General features: G+C 34.9%; 1 protein-coding gene, 1 non-coding gene and 1 pseudogene across 2 annotated transcripts; 1 reads left to right on the top strand and 2 right to left on the bottom strand.

Moving 5' to 3' along the window:
• The first annotated feature begins 3,647 nt into the window (after nt 1-3,647).
• On the top strand, nt 3,648-11,335 carry LOC107784047 (uncharacterized). Its single transcript, XM_075246931.1, has 19 exons — nt 3,648-3,971; nt 4,395-4,551; nt 4,641-4,712; nt 4,799-4,870; nt 5,792-5,863; nt 5,970-6,041; nt 6,236-6,307; nt 6,418-6,489; nt 6,617-6,688; nt 7,141-7,212; nt 7,312-7,383; nt 7,604-7,675; nt 7,919-7,987; nt 8,816-8,875; nt 8,992-9,036; nt 9,632-9,696; nt 10,255-10,631; nt 10,715-10,910; nt 11,020-11,335. Exons 1-17 carry the CDS (start codon nt 3,890-3,892, stop codon nt 10,473-10,475), a joined length of 1,419 nt encoding a protein of 472 aa, XP_075103032.1. The 5' UTR covers nt 3,648-3,889; the 3' UTR covers nt 10,476-10,631; nt 10,715-10,910; nt 11,020-11,335.
• Nucleotides 11,336-11,669: 334 nt separating this feature from the next.
• TRNAR-CCG (transfer RNA arginine (anticodon CCG)) lies at nt 11,670-11,742 on the bottom strand. Its single transcript has one exon. It is a non-coding gene; the product is annotated as a tRNA-Arg (tRNA).
• Nucleotides 11,743-17,259: 5,517 nt separating this feature from the next.
• Nucleotides 17,260-20,068, bottom strand: LOC107784048 (putative clathrin assembly protein At2g25430; annotated as a pseudogene).
• Between the last annotated feature and the right edge of the window lie 1,710 nt (nt 20,069-21,778).

Below are 21,778 nucleotides of genomic sequence, written 5' to 3'. Positions count from 1 at the left end.
ACGTGCGAGGTGACGAGAGCCCGTACGTAGCTACATTCATGTTATTGTCCGGGTAGACTTAGGTTCACATCATGCTATAGTTGTACTAATTGAGTAGTCTCTCGCCTATTGATTCCCCTATTTTACATTCTATTTGAGACTAGACTTGCTATTGTAGATACTTCATGGGTTCACGATTACCCATCAGATAATATTCCTCCTCTTACGGCATGGCTCCGGTGTATATATATATATGTTTTATTGAAAGGTTTTCATTAAATAAATTATAACTCACACGTTTATTCGTGAGTGGGGTCAAGGACCCATCAAAGCTTCTTATTCTAATAGGATCGGGTCGTTCGCCTCGGCAGGATTATGTATTTCACTTCTTATGGGATCAGGTCGTTCGCCTCGGTAGGATTTATGTACTACACTCTCGTGGGAGCGGGTCATTCGCCTCGGCAGGTTAATTGATTTATCATATGGTTCGGGCCGTACGCCTCGACATTTCCTATATCATATCTCCATGAAATCGTGCATAAGATTTGGCAAGAAGCCAGTGTATCGGTGAATTCCCGGATTTGAATTATGGTAAACTACTTGATGAGATTTACTATATCTATATATATGCTCCGGTTAAGGAGGGAATTTCTAATGAAGAGCTTGAGTTCCTCGGAAAGAGGGGGATTTGTATCACGTGGTTTATACTTGTTTATTTTATTTATTTACTCTGCCTCATACATGATACCTCTTTACTGTACCTTATGTTGTTGGACCACTAGTGAGTGTCGATGTCGACCCCTCGTCACTACTTCTCTGGGAGTAGGCTAGATACTTATTGGTATACGTTGCTTACGTAATCATGTTACACTTGCTGCATATTTTTTTTGTGCAGGTACATATGTGACTAGTGGCCTTGAGAGAGCAGAGGCGTGTATGCATACGGGGACTTACGTGATCTGCATTCCACATTACGACCTACAGCCGGCAGAGTCTCCTTCAGAGTATTTATATTTCTCTTGTCCAAGTTTGTGTTCCATACAGATATTATATTTTATTTTACATTCCTAGTTGATACTCATGCACTTGTGACACCGGGTTTTTGGGTGACTATGAGTTATTTTGTATTGAAATTTGTTAAGATATTATCATGTACTCTGTAATTTCATCTTCTACTGCTTAATGGAAGGAAAAATATGGTTTCAAAATATTAAAACGAGAACCAAATTAAGTATTTAGTGTTGGCTTGCCTGACAACGGTGTCCGGCGCCATCACGACCTTTAATGGATTTTGGGTCGTGACAATATATATGTTAGTTGTTTAAATTTTGTATATAAGTGTATCCTATATTTTTCAGTGTATATTATAAAAATTATATATAAAATGTATAAAAAAAATTATATATATACTATTACATTGTATAAATTTTGTATATAAAGCGTATCCTCTATATTTTAGTGTATCCCTAATATATCATTAGTGTATATTCATGGATCTGACTTCTTTGCAGCGACCTTAAAAATGTATATATGGTATATAATAAGTGTATATGTATAATTATACAATTTATATACATTGTTTATACAATATAAATGTTGTTGGTGGGTTGTCGGTGTTTTGCGAGATGTTTTAGAGGTTGGGGCTTCATGATTCTTCTGGGATGAATTTATGTGCATTTCCTGGGAAGAATCAAAGGGTGAAGTGTATTTATGCAGGTGGTTGTTGTTGCTATCTTCTTCTTCTTCTTCTTCTTCTTCTTCTTCTTCTTCTTCTTCTTCTTCTTCTATGGATTCTAAAGGTCTTTGTATAGAGATGTATAATTAGTGTATTCCATGTACAGTAAATATATATTTAGTGTATCTTTATGTATAATTCATGTATCTATATACACTTTGAGTTTTTATACAGTGTACATTGAAATATACAATATATATATATATATATATATATATATATATATATATATATACAATTTCAACTATGAGAAGTTTTTCACTCGTTGGGTTATTTTTGGTAAGCAAAAAAAAAGAGATGAAATTGTATATACGCTAATACATTGTATAGATTTTGTATATAAAGTGTATCCTATATTTTTTGGTGTACCCCTAAAATATTTTTAGTGTATTCTAAGCATTTTAGATTATCCAAAGTATATATATTGTTCTACGATGTATAAAAAGTGTATATATTATTTTGCAATGCATAAGAAGCGTATATATTATTTAATGATGTATAAAAATATATATACACTTTATACTAGTGTAAAATATGTATATTATGTGTACAAGGTATACATCACCTTCTTCTTTTTCTTCTTATATCATGAGTATTTTTACTTATGCAATATCATATATTTTTTAGATTAGATCAATAAAAATTTAGGCTCTTAGTAAAAGATAGAAAAAATTTAATTTATGTGTAATAGGAAGAGATTGAAAGTTGCAGAGGTGAAAGTGCTCAAATTTTACCCAAAAAAAAAAAATCTGAAACATAAAAGGAGATGAAAGTGTTCGAAACTTAAAAAATTAATGATTTTTCGTGTGTCATAACAAACAAACAAAAAATCCTAAAACCTAAAAGGAACTTTTTTATGGACGTAAAAGGAATTGAAGATTAGGTTGCCGCTGGTTTTTTAGTTGCAATTGCTAGTCCTTGTAATTGATTTTGGGCTATGAATTGTATGGTGTATTTTGTGACTACTGATTGTCATTAGTTTTTCCCGGATGGCTAGAAGTGATAATTGCCCTATTTTTACGTGTAACTCTTTTACAAAATGTGGCTTAATTTTCTAGTAAGTCCATATTTTTTATTATCTTTTGGCTTTCTAAGTGTTTATTTTCTCGTTACATGATTTCTTGTATTTGACAGTTACATTTGACTATTTTACGGTTGACAGCAGCTTGCAATATATACCCGTGAAACATCATTTTGGGTGTTTGTCTGGTCAATTATTGAATTTGATATATTGAAAATTTTACAAAAATAACGTCTAAGATAATTTTCTATCCAAGTGGTTGGTAACTCCCAGGTTTTTTTTTTCCTCCCAATTTAGGAGGGTAACTCCCAGGTTAGAGTTGCTGGCAAAAGACCCGAAATTTGATGAAAATGAAAATGATATTTCTTAAACTGCTTGTAGAAATTTGCACTTAATCCAAAATAGAAATTTGTACTCAAGATGTATTACGATTATTAATCTTTCAATCCTAGCATCGGTGAAACTTCTTTTTAAAGAAAACACTTTTAATTTTTTTTTAACCAAAATCAAGTGTTAAAAAATAATCATTAATAAAATTCAATAATTTAGAAATTACATAAAATTATTGCAAACTGCTATTATTTTATTTAGATTAATATCACAAGTTAAATCACGCTAATATTGTAAAAAAGTATTTACACTGTCATATATAACTTAAATATAAATTTATTATTATTAGATTATTTAATGTTGACTATCAACTTTCTACAAGTCATTTATTTGTTTTGAAAATAATAAGGGACTTAATAGCTTAAAAAATGTAAAAAAAAAAAACAACAAGTTAATTTGCGTGTAACAATTCTTTACCAAAATATGGTAAAAAAGCAACTACCTTAACAAATTTTGGCGGGTAAGACAACAGTCAAAGGAAAAGGGCCCTGTCATATATTCAATTTCTTCCTTTGGTTGCTTTGCATCAGCTTGAATTTAATACAACTACTAATCATTTCTTTAACAAGGTCAAAGAAGACTATAGTTGTGTGAACAAAGAAAATCCAGAAATTCCATTGTCATGACTCCACTCTGTTGTATCTTCTTGGCTTATTCACTTCGCCACCAAACATTTTCATATTTATAAGTTAGGCTTCAACTTCATCAACAGCACCATCCCCAAATTAGAAAGGAAATTAAACCTCTGCTGGTAGTGCTCAGTAATGGGTTTTCTGGGTATTTGCTTTCTTGTCCTTTTGATGTTGAAAATTGCTGCTGCACAAACATTCACTGACCCTATTGAAGGTTATTTTCCCCCTCTTACCCTTTTTGTTTTGCGGAAGAATTTTGTAAAGGGTTGCAGCAGATTGACAACTAGTTTAATAGTTAAATTATGACAAATTTCTTTTAGTAATTTATTGTTGAGACAAACTTGGGAACAAAAACTTTGGGGGAGGGGGGGGGGTGGGGTGTGGAAGGGTTCACTTGAATCCCTTCGCCTTAAAATTGCACTATATGTACAAGGTTAAAATTATTTATTTGCGTGTGTATATATATATATATATATATATATATATATATATTGAATCCTTTGACTTCTTCACGTGTTTATTCACATATTACGAGCAGAACATATATAGAGGACTATCTAGCTGACGTGGCTGTATTGGATTGAGGCGTAATTGATTGATTGATTGATTGTTTTCTTCTTATGCATGTATTGATTAGTGGATGCTCTGAATAAGATTATTGACCATTGGAATTTGAGGAGCAAGTTGAATCTAAGCATGGACCCCTGTACTCAAAATGCTCCTTGGGCACCAGACCAAGCTAATCCTAGGGTTGCTTGTGACTGTTCTGCTACTATCTGCCATATTACACATTTGTGAGCTAATTTTCAAATTTTCACCTTTTTCTCTTTTCTTGCGTTGTGAATTTTTCTCTTTAGAATGTTTTTAATGCCTATATATTCAGGAAAATTTATGCCTTGGACGTCTCTGGTGAAATTCCTAATGAACTTTTTCTGCTAAAAGAATTGATGGACTTGTAAGTGATTGCAATACTGCTATAATTAGTACTGTAATATTATTCTTTAACTTAAGGGAGTTTAGTGAAGATGTTTTGTTATGTAGGAATTTGGGTCAAAATGTTATCAATGGGACCATTCCAGCTGAAATCAGACAGTTATCAAAGATGCAATACTTGTTAGTAGCATTAAGCTTCTTACAATTTCCTTATGATTTTCATTGCAATACTTGACATCGATGTGGATGTCACACACCGAGAAGAGGTGAGGTGGATGAAATGGAGATTAGTCCCGTGTGACTGGAGAGTGCCACCGATACTCAAAGGTAAGTTTTATAGAGCGGTGGTTAGACCGGCCATGTTGTATGGGACTGAGTGTTGGCCAGTTAAGAACTCACATACCCAGAAGATGAAAATAGCAGAAATGAGGATGTTGAGGTGGATGTGCGGGCACACTAGGATGGACAAGATTCGAAATGAAGATATTCAGGAGAAGGTGGGCATGGCTCCTATGGATGCCAAGATGCGGGAAGTGGGGCTTAGATGGTTCGGGCACGGAGGAGAAGCCTAGATGCCCCGGTTAGGAGGTGTGAGCGATTGGTTTTGGCGGGCACGAGAAGAGGTAGAGGGCGGTCTAAGAAGTACTGGGGAGAGGTGATCATACATGATATGGTGTGGCTTCAGATTTCCGAGGATATGGCCCTTGATAGGAAGGTGTGGAGGTCGCGCATTAGGGTTGTAGGTTAGGAGGTGGTTGAGGCTAGTCTTATAGGGTTGTGTCTCCGACTGCTAGTGGTTAATGTTGTGTCCACACTATTCTACGTTTTCATTGTGCCGGGTTTTATTTACTGGTTATTGTTATTGTTTTTTATCTATTTTCTGGTTCTTATGTTGTTGTTATTATTTCTTGATTTTTGTGTTGATGGTACTGATATAGTGTTTCTTTTCGTCGTCTTGAGCCAAGGGTCTTTCGGAAATAGCCTCCCTACCCCTTGGGTAGGGGTAAGGTCTGCGTACACACTACCCTTCCCAGACCCCATTTATGGGATTTTACTGGGTTGTTGTTGTTGTTGTATTCATTGTAGAACATTATGAAACAGGAGCCTTGGCATTAACAATCTCACTGGTCCTGTGCCTGCAGAACTTGGAAGTCTAACCAATTTGATCTCCTTGTAAGTATTCATCTCGCTTTGAGTTGTATGTCTCGGTCTTGGGGGACCTTAAGCATTTTTCTTTTCTCTAACTGTTGTTTCCTAAGAAAGATTACCCTTTGTACAGAAGTTTTAGTTCAAATAATTTCAACGGGCCCTTGCCACCTCAGCTTGGAAAATTAATCTCCTTACAGCAGCTGTAAGTATATACTAGTATAAGTTTTTGTTTTGATGTTTCTGTATCGTTCCGTTTTAGCTCGCAGATGATATACATATGACAAAGAGAAGTACTTATTCCAAGAAGTGAATTAGCTGTCTCGTAGGAATCAAAGGGATATATGTTTAATCATTCTAAATTGACTTGCCACTAAAATACTACTATTGGTAACTCAGGTATATTGATAGCAGTGGAGTGAATGGTCCAATTCCAGGGGAGCTATCAAATTTGAAGTCCCTCGAGATTCTGTACCTCTTTGTCTCTAGCCCTCAACACTAGTCAGCATGGTTCAATAATCTTTCAAGAAAAAAATGCTCAACTTAGCCATTCTAACTTGGAGTTCCTTTTCATGTGTCAGGTGGGCATCTGACAATCGTTTTACCGGAAAGCTCCCTGAATTCTTCGGGCACTTTATGAACTTCCAAGTCCTGTATGCATGACTTTGTTTTTCTCCTTTTCTGATTAATTACCATTTCTGTCATCTTAGGTTTCCAAGTAAATACATCTTTATTGTCATCTGTTTAACAGATTTCCTAAAGATTAATTCTTGTTAACAGGAGACTAGAGGGAACACTTCTTGAAGGACCAATTCCAAGCAATTATGGTGTCTTAATAAAACTACAAGATTTGTAAGGTTTATCGCTGTTACACTATGTGATAGCAATTCGCTGTGTGTTCTAACTTCCTTCACAGACTGCTATGACAAAAATGTTTTGTGTTTAGATTATTTATGTAAGCAAAGAGCGGAATTCCAGTGACTCAAGTACCGGAACTTGCACATGATTTTTCTTATGCTATTTATCTATGCAAATAAACCTCAACATACAGAAAGTTAGCAGCTTTAAGCTCTTAGTGCCATTTAAGCTTGGCTTGAGCAAAAACGAATCTTTCCTAATCAATATTATCACGTACATAGGGTTATCTTGATAAATTTTCACATAAGTCATCATCTATTCTCCTCTAGCTGAGTGTAAATCTGGTTCACCACAACAAGTTGTGGAAACATACCTTTTGTTTAGTTGACAGAAATGTTGTTTAGGAGTTTCTGATAGTCATTTCCTTTTCCTTTTTCTATATGTAGGAGAATTGGCGACCTGCGTAATGAAGATTCTTCTCTGGATTTCATTCAGAACTTGACGAGTATTTCCATATTGTATGATTTGGGTCTCAGTGCTTTCACAATAAGACTTCTATTGTTGATTATCGTTGATGATTCAGAAGTTAATCAAATTCATTTGTTTTTCACCTGTAGATCATTGAGAAATTGTCGAATTATTGGCCAACTACCAGAGAAGCTTAGCTCTTTTGGGAACTTGGAAATTCTGTAAGTTACTTTGATAGCATCAATTGTTAGGTTCATGCTTTTTGTTGCAAGTGACACCTCTCTATCTCTCTCTCTCTAAAGCTTTTCGTTCTGATATTAGTTGAATATAGGAGATGGTTCATATATTTACATTTAGAGTTCCACTATACTTGCAATCTCTGGATGTTTATGCTTTTAATCAGATAATATTTCCCTCTGCTGATTAACTACCACCACAAAGGGACTTGAGCTCCAACAAGTTGACAGGTCAAATACCAAGATCATTTCAAGACTTTGCTTCATTACGATTCTTGTAAGTCAATCCCTTACTTTTCTTTGAAGTCAATCAGTTGCAAGATACCTTTAAAATATAATGTGCAAGAGAAATATGTGTGCATCTCTTGTGTAAGTTAAGACTTATTGGCGAAAAAATAACAAAACGTTGGAAACTGGCCTTTCTTGTTAAGCATGTAAACTGCTTTTAAGATTTGGTGTGGACCTATTTTCGTTGGTTCTGTAATGGCTGCTTTAATTGAAGTTGAGTTGTGCATCTCAGATATCTAGGAAGCAACAACTTGAGCGGCGAGCTACCTCCCAATATCATGAGTTCCAATCTCACTGCCTTGTAAGTCTTAATCTTTGACCTGATTTTGCTAATTCTTACTAGGGTTTGTATCTTGAGGTTTGTAATGCATCATTTCATTGTTGACATACTCTGTGGTTTAGATTTCTCTCCACAATTTCATTTATTTCATTTTTTGTCGTTCCTAATTATGGATTATCCATTATAAAAGCTCACTTTTTAAAGTTGGTCTCATGTCAGTGAACATCGAGTGATCTCAAGAAGTCCCTTCTCAATTTTTGCTCTTTAATGTCTCCTTTGTTCTCTATACATTCTATTTTCACTAGTTCAAACTCCAGTCCAAGAGTTTTAGAGCTTATCTTTTAACAGGACAAACTATACCTATAGACATAGTGCTTGGAGGATTCTCCTACCGTTATGTGTCTTGTTAAGTTTGCATCAGTTCTTACATATCCATCACTTTCTCTAACTGTAAAGAATTTCCATTGAAGAGTCTCCTTAATGAAGTTATTTCCAGTGTCAGATATAAGTACTAAGTGCTGAATTTGCCCCGCCTACTCATAAGAGAATTCTTTTTCAAAACTTGGTGAACTAAATTCACCATTTCCTGTAGGTTCATATATGATGATCCAATGCCTAGTTGTACCCATACCCTAAGATTCGCATGTTAAATTTTGTATCAGCTGATCCTTCAAGCAATACAATTCGATTATTCTTCTTTTTAATCCTAATAGTATGCATGCTAAGTTTTGAGGATTGAATAGTCCAAAAGGCCATTCTGTACTTTTCGTTCACTTTATTCTCTATTTCAGTGTTAATTCCATGATTCTAACTTAAAATAGTTATTTCTCCTCCTATTTTGAATGGCAGAGATGTTTCCTTTAATTCTCTTTCTGGAGACCTAACACCAAAAAGATCGGGTTTATCAATGTGAGTTAGCTCTCTTCAAGCTTTACAAAGTTGTTACGTTCTAGACAGCAGTTTATTTTTAATTGGTGTATCAGTCTGAACTATTTCCATTTGGCTCATATGTTAAATTTACGCAGGAATGTTTTTGGGACTTCCATTACTGAAAGAACTTCAGATGGAAGGTATATCGCCTCCGCCACTTACAGATCAAAATTTGGCAAACAGTGATATCCATACATTGTTGAGAATCCTTTAAAAAGAGTTAGCATGACTGAAATAATGAGGATTATAATCTCATTTTGCTAATACAGGAGATTCAAACCATTAAGTATGGGTAAAGTATGAGAATGCTGAATGAATGTTGGAAAGTTCAGATATTACTTTGATGTTGGATGCCAATATGATATGAAATTAATTAATGCTTAAACTAATTTCCTCTTTTGATTCCTAATTAGACAAGAAAAGAAAGTCTTCTAAAATTATCTTAAAGAAAAGGTGGGGAATTTATTAGTTGTACACTTGTTCTCGTTTCAATTCCTTGGATTCCTTTGTTAAGGTTATACTGCTATTGATTCCATAGGGAACTTATGAGTTTTACTAATCAGCCTATCTGTAAATCATTGATTCCTTCAGTTGTTTCCTCTTTTCTCTTTTCTGTTTGCCATCCATCTCAAATATGTAGGTAAACAATAGAACAGTTTTAGTTATATCAGTTAATTTGTCTGCGACTACTTGTTTTTGCTGATGTGGTGCATATACTGAATTTGATTGATGTAGCACGGCTTCTTCAGCTTTATCGTGCCTGCAAGGGAACACCAGGTGCCTCGACATAGTTAGTTCGTGTAAGTGCACTCCTTTCCCAAGTATGATGAGACTTCTTCCATTAAGTTCCTTTAGAAAATAAAAAAATAACTTGTGAGGTATATTTTAAAACTCGCACCATATTAGCCGGGTAATGGACCTATTTCCCGTTGAATAATGTAAGGCGGAGAAGGAATCTTAGATGAGCAGAACTCATTACATTAGCAAGGGCATGATAATGAAGCTCTACATTTCTGTCCCAAAGATCCCATTTTTTCAAGTTATAGAAAATCAGGATGTTACATTTACTTATCTTGAAATTCATCAGTCTGATTTGCGTTTAAATAGAAGGGTAGCCCTTTTTTAAGGTTTAAATAGAAGGGTAGCCCTTTTTTAAGATTTTGATGAGTGCTAACAAAGGAAAAAAGAATATAAACTGAAAAATCTGGTTTGAGGACTCATAACCACTGAAGTAACAAAAATTTAACACAAAGGTTGAAAAGAATGGAGTGAACCCATAACCATAAGACTTGTAAAATATGTTTATGTTTCTGATCTTTAATCTGATGTTGGAATGCTAAATATAGTTTTTGTGTTAGCTTCCTTTTCCATCAACTCTGGAGGAACGGAAACAGAATCTGCAGATGGCACCAAATACGATAACGACTCAGAGACATTAAGTGCAGCCTCGTTTTACATGAGCCCCAGTAATCGATGGGCAGTGAGCAGCTCTGGCATTTTCATTTCCAACCCACATGGACAAAACTATATAGCTGAGACAGGTTCTCAGATCACAAGCACATTAGACTCCGAGCTTTAAAAAAGTGCTAGGATATCGCCTAATTCATTGAGGTACTATGGTTTTGGATTGAGCAATGGAAGATACAAAGTAGAACTTCATTTTGCTGAGATACAGATGGATGATTCTCACTCTTGGAAAGGCCTCGGGAGACGGTTATTTGATGTTTACATTCAGGTACTTCAAGCTTAAAACCAACTTACTTATCTGAAAAGAATTGGATATTTATTCAGTTGAAAGATTTTTTGCAATTGATGAAGGGTGAAAAGGTTCTTGAAGATTTTAACATTCAGAAAGAAGCAGGTGGATCAAAAAGAGCTATAGTTAAAACATTTGAGGCAAATGTGACAAACAGAATGATGGAAATCCATTTCTTGTGGGCTGGAAAAGGAACATGTTGCATTCCTTTTCAAAGCACTTATGGTCCTTTAGTCTCTGCAATCCATGTCACTCAAGGTTCTTCTCATTGCATTTCCATTCATATCACTTTTAACTCCCTTTTCTTCTTTTCACCTGAACTGATGATAAGTTACCGCGCTTTTGTTTACTTGTGATTTTGTTGCAGTGGCTACAAATGGTGGTTCTTCTAAAAGCAAAAAGAAACGCGTCGGAATAATATTTGGAATTGTAGCTGGAAGTGCAGCAGGTATACTGATAGTTTCTTCAGTTTTCTACCTATGGTGGGCAAATAGAAGAGGACCAACACATATGAAAGTTGCAACTGACTCACCAACAAAAGGATAGTTTGAAGCTTAACTATCCCCAGCATGTATGGTATATGACCAAATAAAAAATTTTAAGTTTAAGACGTCTGTCGATAAATGATTGGACTGTTTTCCAGTTTTCTTGAGAATCAAATAAAACTACATAAGTTATTCGGTTGTCTGGGCTACCAAGCTATATTCCTTCGGAACTTATTTCATAATCTGGCACATGTTATTATGATTAGTTTCTGCAAGAAAACAATACACCTACAAAAGTGAACAATGGAAATAAATTTCAAGAAAGATATTTCCAGACAGAATTTTTTTTTTTTTTTTTTTTGTGAAAAATAAGTGAACTAAAAAAATGAAGTAGATGAGTAATTCGAAGGGTTTATTTTCACCAGTTAGGTGGGGGGAAATTGGATGTTTATTTATCTCGTGTGGGCATCTAGAAAAGAACATAGGAATAATAAAAATAGAATTCCACAATTTTCCTAAGGCAAAAAATAAACGATCACGGTGGGACTCGAACCCACAATCTCCCGCTCCGGAGGCGAGCGCCTTATCCATTAGGCCACGCGACCTTGTTTGTCATTATTCTTGTTTACTCAGTTTAATTGGTTTTCATTCTTTGGGGGATACAGTTTTGTTTAGGAAATGTGAAGACAAAAGTTTGAAAATGCAGAAATATAAGCCAGAAACAAAAGATAACAAAATATATCCAGAAAAAAAGGATGATATATTTTTAAGGAAAACACCGACAATTTCAACTGCCTCAACTTTCCAACACAATGCCAACTACCTCAAAAGAGGTGCCGACCACCTAATTTAGCTTGTTTTATAGTATGACATATAGGGAATCCAATATAAGGTTTTCTTTCTTTTTTGACATTCTACAAGATAAATTGACAAGACTTTTCTCATTCATTAACCAATCTTACACTCACAAAAAAATATTTAAGAAAAAAAAAGGAAAAATAAAAAGAAAAGGAGAGAACATATTGCTTTCCTTCTTCTTTTTTCCTTTCTTCTTTTTAGAAATAATAATAATTAGAATGAAGATTTTAAAACTTCTTTTTATTTCGATGGTATCTGTTGAAATGTTAAGTAACACGGAGTACTTCTTGTTTGACTAAAAAGTATAATTTTCGGCTAAAATTATTCTATTTAGGTAATAACGGGTTAAACCTAGTTAATAACAATATCTCTAGATGCGAATCTTGAAAACGTGTGTGAGATGGGACAGATCCAATAAAGGGTTGATAATAACAAGCATTAAATAGTCATAAAGTATAAGAGTAATGGAAGAGTGACCGATAATAAATAACAATAAATGATATTTGAGTAAATAGGCGGAGTGATTCACCCAATAAATAATGAGCTAAGTGATTATTCCTTATGGCAATGATGAGTGATAGACAGATCTTAGAACATCCGAAATCTTCTAGAATCTGATGAAAAAGTGTAGGATAATATGAACAAGAATCTTGATAAAAAGGTGTTCTTTGTATCTTTTTAAGAGAGAGAGTATCTTTTTGCAAAGTCTGCTCTTATCACAATGAAGATCACCGACCCCTATTCCTTTTTCTTTTTTTCTATTTATCTGGGGTATACCCCCAATAAATTCTAATAGTACAAGTACAAAAAATATCCAATCAAATATTCTTTTTAATATCTTGCCCAAATAAACTAGCTGTTACAACTCTTTTTGCAATGCGCGATATCTACCATCTTTTGCATCTCGCCCACGGGTTTTGCCATCTCCTGGTCGATCTCGATTGACTCTTTTCTCGATGTTACCTAGTCCCAAGTAGTGAGACAGATTTCTACCTATACACTTTCAACTTTGTTTTTCTTTTTCATTTAGCAATATTTGAAGTACAAAAGATCACCAATTAAGATAAGTCTCTTGATATATAGTTCAATTATTGCAAATAAAGCAAAATGTTTTACCTTTTCCAACGAGTCCTATTTTCAATTATATTTACAGCCAAATTAATTGAATTTAAAAACTTATCCATTCGTCATTGTGTGAATAAACTACACTTATAACTTTCTTTTGTGTGATTTCGTACTATCTAAAACTAATTTTTTTTCTAATATATATATATATATATAATAGAAGAGTAGTTTGCATTGAGGTTAAACCAAGTGGCAAGCTAAATAAGCTACTCCTAATAAAAAGCCACTTGACAATTTTAAGACATAATTTAAGTAGATTTATACTATTTCCTTGTTAGTAGCAACTCTTTTTAAGAATTTAGAAAAGATCTTATCGTGTGTGTGTGTGTGTGTGTGTGTGTGTGTGTGTGTGTATATATATATATATATATATATATATATATATATATATATATATATATATATATATATATATATATATATATATATATATATAAGTGTTTGATCTTAATATATAAGAAGTTATCCCGCTGCATGAAGCTACAAAGGCTAGAGAGAGAAATAGATTATTATTATCTTTTTGGTTATAAATATAAAACGAAAATAATTGAGTGATAGTTCATTAGTAAACTATATATTCTCCACCTTGTATTTTACCATACAAAGTTCGATATCACCAAACTCTTTTCTTCCTTTCTTATGGTAAAAACCTGAGCATCCCACATCCCAACAAGATTTTAAAATTTCAGAAAAAACAAGTGAGACAATAACTTCGAATCATTTTATGTGAAAAGATGTAAACAACTTGCATAGGTTCGAATTGATCACTTTGCACGTTTGAGATCTACATTTAGCTAAACTTCTTTAATATACCAATTTTTCAAAAGAAAATTTGTAAGCTATTATAATACAATATTAGTAGCAATGTAGCATAGTAAGGTGCTAGTAAACATCCACATCAACGACGTTCTTTCCAAATTTGTCACTGTCATTTACAACCTAATTTCCCATTTGTTAATTCATACATAACCTTAAAAAAAATCACACATAACCTATACAAAGCTGTGGCTTTATTTCAATAATTGAGAGTTTGAGACATTATATAATATGCAAGTGCATAAAGTTCACAGCCAATAATGAGACTTCTCAAAAGTAAAAGGTCCCCCTTTGTGCCAAATATCAACCAAAGCAAACTACCCACAAGAAATGAAAATGATAAAGAAGAAAGCAAGAGCACTATGAAAAGAACCATCTAAATGTTTGGTGGTTGAAATAAGTAGTAGTAATATTTACTGGGTTGTGGTACTCCTCCTGTCCTTACTAAAAGTCTCGGGTTCAAGTTCTGGATACGAAGTTGCTTTTGATAAAGAGTGTTTACCTTCTAAAATGAACTTTTTTAGAAAATTTAAATTTATCGGGCTCCAAACTGATACGAAAAAAACAAAAATAATAGTAACATTTTGAAAAAGGATAAATAAAGAAAAATTTGTGAGACCTCCAATGGTTCGTGGAATATGTGGACTCCATTAGCTAGTATGTATGTGCCAGCCATACACGTACCCATCAAAAAGATGGTTTTTTTATTTTTATTTTTGTTTATGCATCCATTAATGTAATTCTCTGAGGAAAAGTCACGATTTTTATTCATTACACTCTTCACTTATAAAGTATGATTCTAGAGTCTAGACCCCTTTATTCTTTCACTATCTTCATAAAGTTGATAAAGAGCTCCAATGCTTAAGATTTATACAATATTCCCATGATTCATGAACTAAAAAGCAAACTCACATGTTAGAAGTAATTTACTTAGTGTAGTATTACTGCCTTTTTTTTTGGTCTTTAAATTTTTTTTGAAGTGAGGCTAGGCTTATAATTGTGGAAAATGAGAATACTTTAGTGAAATTATAAGTCTATGCTTAACTCTAAAACTCCACCTTTAAAAGTTAGGTAGACTAATAATCACCAGAATGCAACTCAAATCCTCCACCTCTGAAAGTTATATGGTATCTATCAAAAATTATTTTCTTTTTGGAGCTTAACTACAAAAAGACCGATTAAATTGCCAATGAAATGACATAAATCATGAAAATAAACAAATTTGATTTTCGCTTAACACCCTCCTTAATAGAGTATTAATCAATAAAATAAAGTAAAACTCCCAAGGGACACCCTTAACTATTATCTTATCTTCTGTACTAAAAAAAGGTGAGAATTATTGGTGAAATTAAAACGTTACACCTAAATAACGTTGATGAAGAAATAGCCGCCAAGCTGCAACTCAATCCTCTCTAAAATATTGAAATATGATAAATATCAGAATATTTATTTAATATGGAAAAAGAACCACATAACCAGGGACGGAGCTAGAGACCGAGGCACGGGTTCGGCCGAACCCAGTAACTTTGGTCCAAACTCTATATTTGTCTTAAGAAATACATTTAATATGTTCAAATTATTAATTTAGAACTCGGTAACTTAAAAGGGATAAAATCCCGAACCCAGAAATTTCAGATTATGGCTCCGCCTCTACACATAACGAGACAAAATTAAATTACCTGTAAAATGATATACATTTGAAATCATACATATTTAATTTTATTTGATGAATGCTTATCAGAGTGACTCATTGAAAAAGAAAAAGAAACTTCCGAGGATCACGTATATCTTGTCGTTATTTTCTGTCAGTTTATTATCTTGCTTGTTTTTTGCAAGTTTAACCTACAAGAGATCGCAAAATATCATTTCTAATGCTGAAATGTTAATTATTATTTTTCAGTTTTACAAACAGGCACCGACGGAATCAAAATTTTGAAAAATAAAGTTTTCAATCACTCAGTTCGATTTAGGGATAGCTATTAATGGATTAAACGTATTGTAAACGCAACAATTTTCGTGGGCAGATAATATTAAAAACGGTGATTTAAACAAAGGAATATAAAATTTGACACAAATGTGAGGGATTTTTCAAGCTGTGTGTAATTCTAATCCATCAGAAAGCCGAAATGATAATTTCCTTTTCTTTTTATTTTGGGACAACGGTGGTGTCAGCTTGCACACGCCTCAATTATTTAATTATCTGGTACCTCCCATCAACTCAGAAATCAAGCTCGCTCACCTCTACTATTCCATTTCGTACCTAATACCTTTATATTTTCCTAATATTTTTGCCTGTGATCGGATTTGAACTATGATCTCCCATCAGTTTCATTTCAATTCATTGCGATTGTTTGGTCACACCCTTGCGTGCCACTTCGATTTGATAATTTCCTCTTTTTTTTTTATTCACAATATATGGACCAGGAGTTGATCAATCAAAAGATAGGTCAACTGCATTTTATACCTGTGGACAGCTATAAACCAACTTAGACACCGAAGTTGACAATGAAAGGATAGCTAAATGATAGGTGCAACCTAATAAAGATTGGCATAGAAACAACATTAGTTTAATATTAGAGCCCTGCCTTATCAGGTAATCCTATGTCACTTTCAGCTTCAGTATTTCTACGGTCTTCTTTCTTCAGCCAGCATTTTCTTTTTGGCTATCGTTAATATCTAATTATTTCCATAATCATTCCATAGATCTGTTCTTCTCATTGATGAATATACTCCTTTGCCAAGAAAGTCATGGACAGAAAGATTTGTGCGGATCTCTGTTTTGTTCTTGAAAATAAAAACAACAATTGTTTCATTTTCTGGCAAAAAGATATTTTCCACAAGAACCAATTCTTCAAAAACCAAAACCAAAACCAAAGTACTAAGCTCTTTATAATCTATACATAACAAATCAATCCATTCAAAGTTATAAGTCAGCTAAATACAATTGGGAAATCAAGATAATGAGAGTTACTCAATTGCCACTGTGGAGGAGTACTGAATCTAATCAAAGCCTCAGTAATAGCATATATCTAGTTCATAATCCTATACATACCACCTAAGTATAAAATACTACTGTAATAACTAGCTATTTGCCCAATTTCGTGAATCGAATTTTAAGCGTTTATGGTCTAAAACCAACCAATCAAACCTACCATATAATAGCCAAGAGAAATACAAAGACTAGTTTACTAATCTAATTAGTTCATAATTCAAAGTTCTTGGAAGACCGAGAGAACTACAAAGCATCTGTCGGCGTAGTCTCAAGAAAGAAGGAACCAAGATAATTAAATGAGGCATTGGTCAATGATCGGAATGGAGTTAGGTTACACTATAGAAACAAACATCACTTAAACGAAGACCTGAAGAAAATACAAATATTACAAAAACAGATGAGTCATGCTATTAGGATTACAGAGCACCCAGCATAAGAATCCCCCCAACCATTAGTCTCTATTCTCTTCAGCCCATTCTCTCTTCCTCTCAACCACTACCCTCACTACACATGCACAAATTGAACATATATCCATCAATAGAATACAGTGGAAAAAGATCAAAGCACTAGATAAAGAACATAACAATGAAATGGAAAATGAAAAGCTAAAAATGATGTATACGTGGCAATATCAGTAAGGAGTGTAGTAGTACCCTGCCGCAGGTGGTAATCCAACACCATTTACTGGTGGCATGCCATAAGGCATCGCAGCTGTTTGTGGACCATAATATCCGCCAGTGTTGATCTTGGACAAACTCGTTTGGCCTTGCATACCATCTCTAGCATATTGCTGCCATACGACTTGCTCCTGTACAAGCAATTGCTGTTTCTTCTCCAAATCCGCCATTTGTACATATGAAGGAGGTGGAACAGTCAAAGATGCAGCAAATGGATCCTGTCCAACTGTCTGGATCGTTCCATCAGGTGCAGGGAGTGCCAAAACTGGCGTTGCACTCTTCCCTGTCCCGGGTAATGCCACACTGCTGGCACTACCTCCACTCAACTGGGCAGTGGAAACATGCTGCCTAACCATCCCTTGATCATACATGCCATTCAACAGTAGTGGATCAAGTCCACCGCCCAATGCGGCCTTTTGATTAGACAGATGACTAGCTGTCTCCACCAAAGCCAACTCCCAATCAGCCTTACCAATCTCAGCCGCTGGATTCTGCCAAGCAGAGGTCATCTGAGCTTCCCCATTGCCGGGGAATGCTTCCCACGACCCATTGTTTGTTCCAGGCCCTGCAAACAATGCCAAGGCAAATTTATTTCCCTGATCATCAGCAGTAACACCCTCCTCCCTCAAATCCACCAAATCCCCAGTCTCCTGAACCACTGGCTTAGGAGGCTCCGGTTCAGGTGGTGGTGGAGGAGTATACTCCTCCGGTGCAGGCAACGCTTTAATCTCATTCATATCAGGTGCTGGTTCTTCTGGTGGAGCTGGCAGACTCTCAACTTTCCGCTCGGGACTCTTTGTCGCCTTAGCCCTGTCCCTCACAAACTCTTCTAATGTATCCAATAGCTTGCTTGTTATCCTTTGAACTTCCGGATACTCAGACGACCTAGCCACACCAATAGCAGTTAGACTCAGGGTAGAATCCCACTAGCTCATCGATCTGCTTCGCTGCACTAGCATAGGCATCAAATGCCTTAACGCAATCCTGGTACTCCATGTCAAAGAATTTATCCAACAAAACAGCCAAAACCTCACATATATCAGCATAAAGCTGGAAATTTTCTTTCACCATAGGATACAAAGCAACCAACACCATCCTTTCATTTTTCGCCAATCCAGTTGGTCGACAAGACAAAAACCGATCCAACAACCTCTGCAAATGAGTCATCTTCCCAAAGATCCTCTCAGGGTTCATCTCTCTTAATGGGGTCACATCTTTCCGCTCCTGTGTTGACTCTCTCACATCCCCAGATGATCGCGACTTCCTCATTCCATAAGCAGGCTCATCCCTGAACTCACCATAATCATAACCATTGCCTCGGTTAGAGCTAGGAGGAGATCTCCACCTTTCTTCTCTAGAACCATATCTCTCAATCTCTCCACCAGTACTCCCATTTTGCTTCCTCTCAAAAACCATCAACTCCAATCTTTGATCCAAATACAAAGCATAAGTCCTTACAAAAGCCGAATGATCCCATGAATTCGAATGAGCCTCATCGCGAAAATCAGACAAATTGAGAAGCCTGGTGCCTCTCCTCGTGGCATACATGATCTCTTGCTGAAACACATTATCACCATCATTGAGAAGACGGTGAATGAGCATCAAACACTTGATGGCAACAATCCAATCGCGGGTTTTGCCTAACCTTTTGGAAATCAACGAAACACAAGCACTCACATACCCACGAGAGACAGAAGTCAAGTGAAGAATCTCACGGATGTACTTCTCGCTCGCAGGTTCATCGTCATGGCTTGTAGCCTTAACAATAGCAACTTCCAGCTCCGGCGCCATGTTGCTGGCTACTTTCGCGAGCCCTATACTCGTCTGATCCTTCACTGCCCCGATCGCCTTTCGAATCGTGGTCGGCGCCATGATGTATAGCACAACAGAGATTTCAGATTTCTTCCCTTTTTATTGCTTCTATAAAATCAAAAAAAATCAAAGGTCACAACTTTATACCATTATGAAGAACTAGTATACTCATAATAATGGCAAATCCAATAGAGAAACAATATGAATAGTCTATATAAGTTGGAGTCAACTATATAAGTCTATCTATATCCATTTTCCATTCCATCCAGAAAAAAAAATATCAAATCTGTTGACTTGAAAATAGAAGTTTCTATATTTGCTCCATTAAACTATAACCAGAACACAACAGATCAAGAACTAGCAAAATCACAACTTTTTGACTTGAAAGTATTAAGTTTCTATATTTGGGTCAATAAATTCAAGAATCTTAAACTATACCTAGAACAGAAAAATCACCAGCAAAAATAGAAAAAGATTAATGAAAATTGAAATAGGTTGAAGTACATACACACCAGAAAAAAGGCTGTAATGCACAGATCTATGAATTGGGTGTGATCTAAAGCGTTGCCGACAAATCGTGGCCGGAATTCTCTCTCTCTCTAGATTTGATGCGAGCTAAGAGGAGAGGGCGAAAATGGGAATGGGAATATAGTTAAAGGAAGGGGAGTGAAAAAGGAAAGTAGATCTATAAAAGTGGAAGGAGAATATGGACCGTTGGATCGGAATCGTAGATTAGCGGAAGTGTCGGAGGAACATAATACGTTGTCGGAGCGAAGACAGTGTGGCACTCGCACAATATGTGAGGGACACAAACCGGATAAGTATTGTTTATTTATCTAAACACAAAATTAGTACTACAATTTAATAAGTTATTCTATTATTTTGCATTCTATGTTATTATTATTACTATAACTGTATATGCTATATTATGTCAACTTAATTTTTTTTTTTGGAACCCCAGGAAAACCCGCGGCTGTTATAGTCTCTGTCACATCCTCTACCTATCAGGTGAGCACTTTGTGCGCAATGAGTAATTCCCCCACTGTGCAATAGCCTGCAAACCACACCGGGATGTAAACCGCACTAGGCAAGCCCTGTGCGACAGGCTCAGACCCAGAAGACATTGAGGGTGGATCAATTCCGGATCATCGCTATGGATAACTCCCTCCAAACCAACCGGGCCATCCCCGAAGGGACATGTCAACTTAATTTTGATAGTATAAAAATATTGCTTTGAATAGATAAACATAACTTAGGGTGTGTTTGGCGCTAAGAAAAATATTTTTCAATTTTTTCATGTTTAGTTGGCTTAAATATTTTGATGTTTAGTTGACTTAAATATTTTGGAAAATATTTTCCTTGTGAACTCATTTTTCTCCAATTGTAGGAAAATATTTTCCTTATTAGAGAAGGAAAAATATTTTCCAAAACTTTTTCTCAACCTTCTCCACCCTATTCCCCATCCCCACCAACCCTCACCAACCCACCCCCACACACTTCTCACCCCTACCCCAACCCGTCCCTACCTCACCCACCCCACCCCACCCCCACCCCACCTTATATAAAAATATTATTAATAGTACCTTCTTTCAATGTTGTAGATAGAGTACTTTCTTTTTTATTTCAAAAAAAATGATTATTTTCTTTTCATGATGTAAAAAGTATTTTCTTTCATATCAACAAAAAAAGTACTTTATTTTCATGATGTAAGTATTTTCTTTAATTTCAATAAAATGAGTACTTTCTTTTCATGTTGTAGAAAAGAGTATTTTTTTTCAACCAAAAAAAGATTATTTCGTTTTAGTCATGGAGCACCAATTTCTATGTTGTTTTTGCATAAAAAAGTAAAACAGCACATTAGTTCCATTGTGTTTGTGTGAATTTTTAAAAGAATAATTAAATTTTTGAAGAAACTAAAGTCTTGAAAATATTGGGTATATGGGGAGGGGGGGAGGCGCACATGAAACATGGAAATTTGGGAGAATGAAGGCAAGGAGAGTAGAATAAAAAAATATTTTCTACTCTCTAATCAAATACTAGAAAATATTTTTCGAAAAAAGTTTTTCACTCAACTACAAAACAAGAAAAAATAAATGATAAAATCACTCATTTTCCTACAAATGAAAAATATTTTCCTTCGTACCAAACACACCCTTAAACTCTATTTTTGTTTCTCAAGTCTCTAGCTTCATCATCATACTATATTATAAGTGTGAAAACTTTTGGGTAAAGTTATTTTACTAAAATGTCCTTCAAAAGTTAAACGACCATTTTACCCTTTAGTTTAACAATACTCCTTTAACATTGTTGAATAAAAATACAATTATACATTATAATGAATACCAAAGATAAAATTGAGCA

This window comes from Nicotiana tabacum, chromosome 23 (genome assembly GCF_000715075.1).
Source record: "Nicotiana tabacum cultivar K326 chromosome 23, ASM71507v2, whole genome shotgun sequence".
Lineage (NCBI taxonomy): Eukaryota > Viridiplantae > Streptophyta > Magnoliopsida > Solanales > Solanaceae > Nicotiana > Nicotiana tabacum.
The sequence above is the reverse complement of the archived record's forward strand: the minus strand, read 5'-3'. Positions and strand labels throughout refer to the sequence as shown.

Coding starts and splice junctions, on each gene's coding strand:
- LOC107784047 (XM_075246931.1), top strand. CDS start 3,890: ATGGGTTTTCTGGGTATTTGCTTTCTTGTCCTTTTGATGTTGAAAATT. Junction 7,988..8,815: donor AGTTCCAATCTCACTGCCTT/GTAAGTCTTAAT, acceptor TTTGAATGGCAG/AGATGTTTCCTTTAATTCTC. Junction 8,876..8,991: donor AAAAGATCGGGTTTATCAAT/GTGAGTTAGCTC, acceptor AAATTTACGCAG/GAATGTTTTTGGGACTTCCA.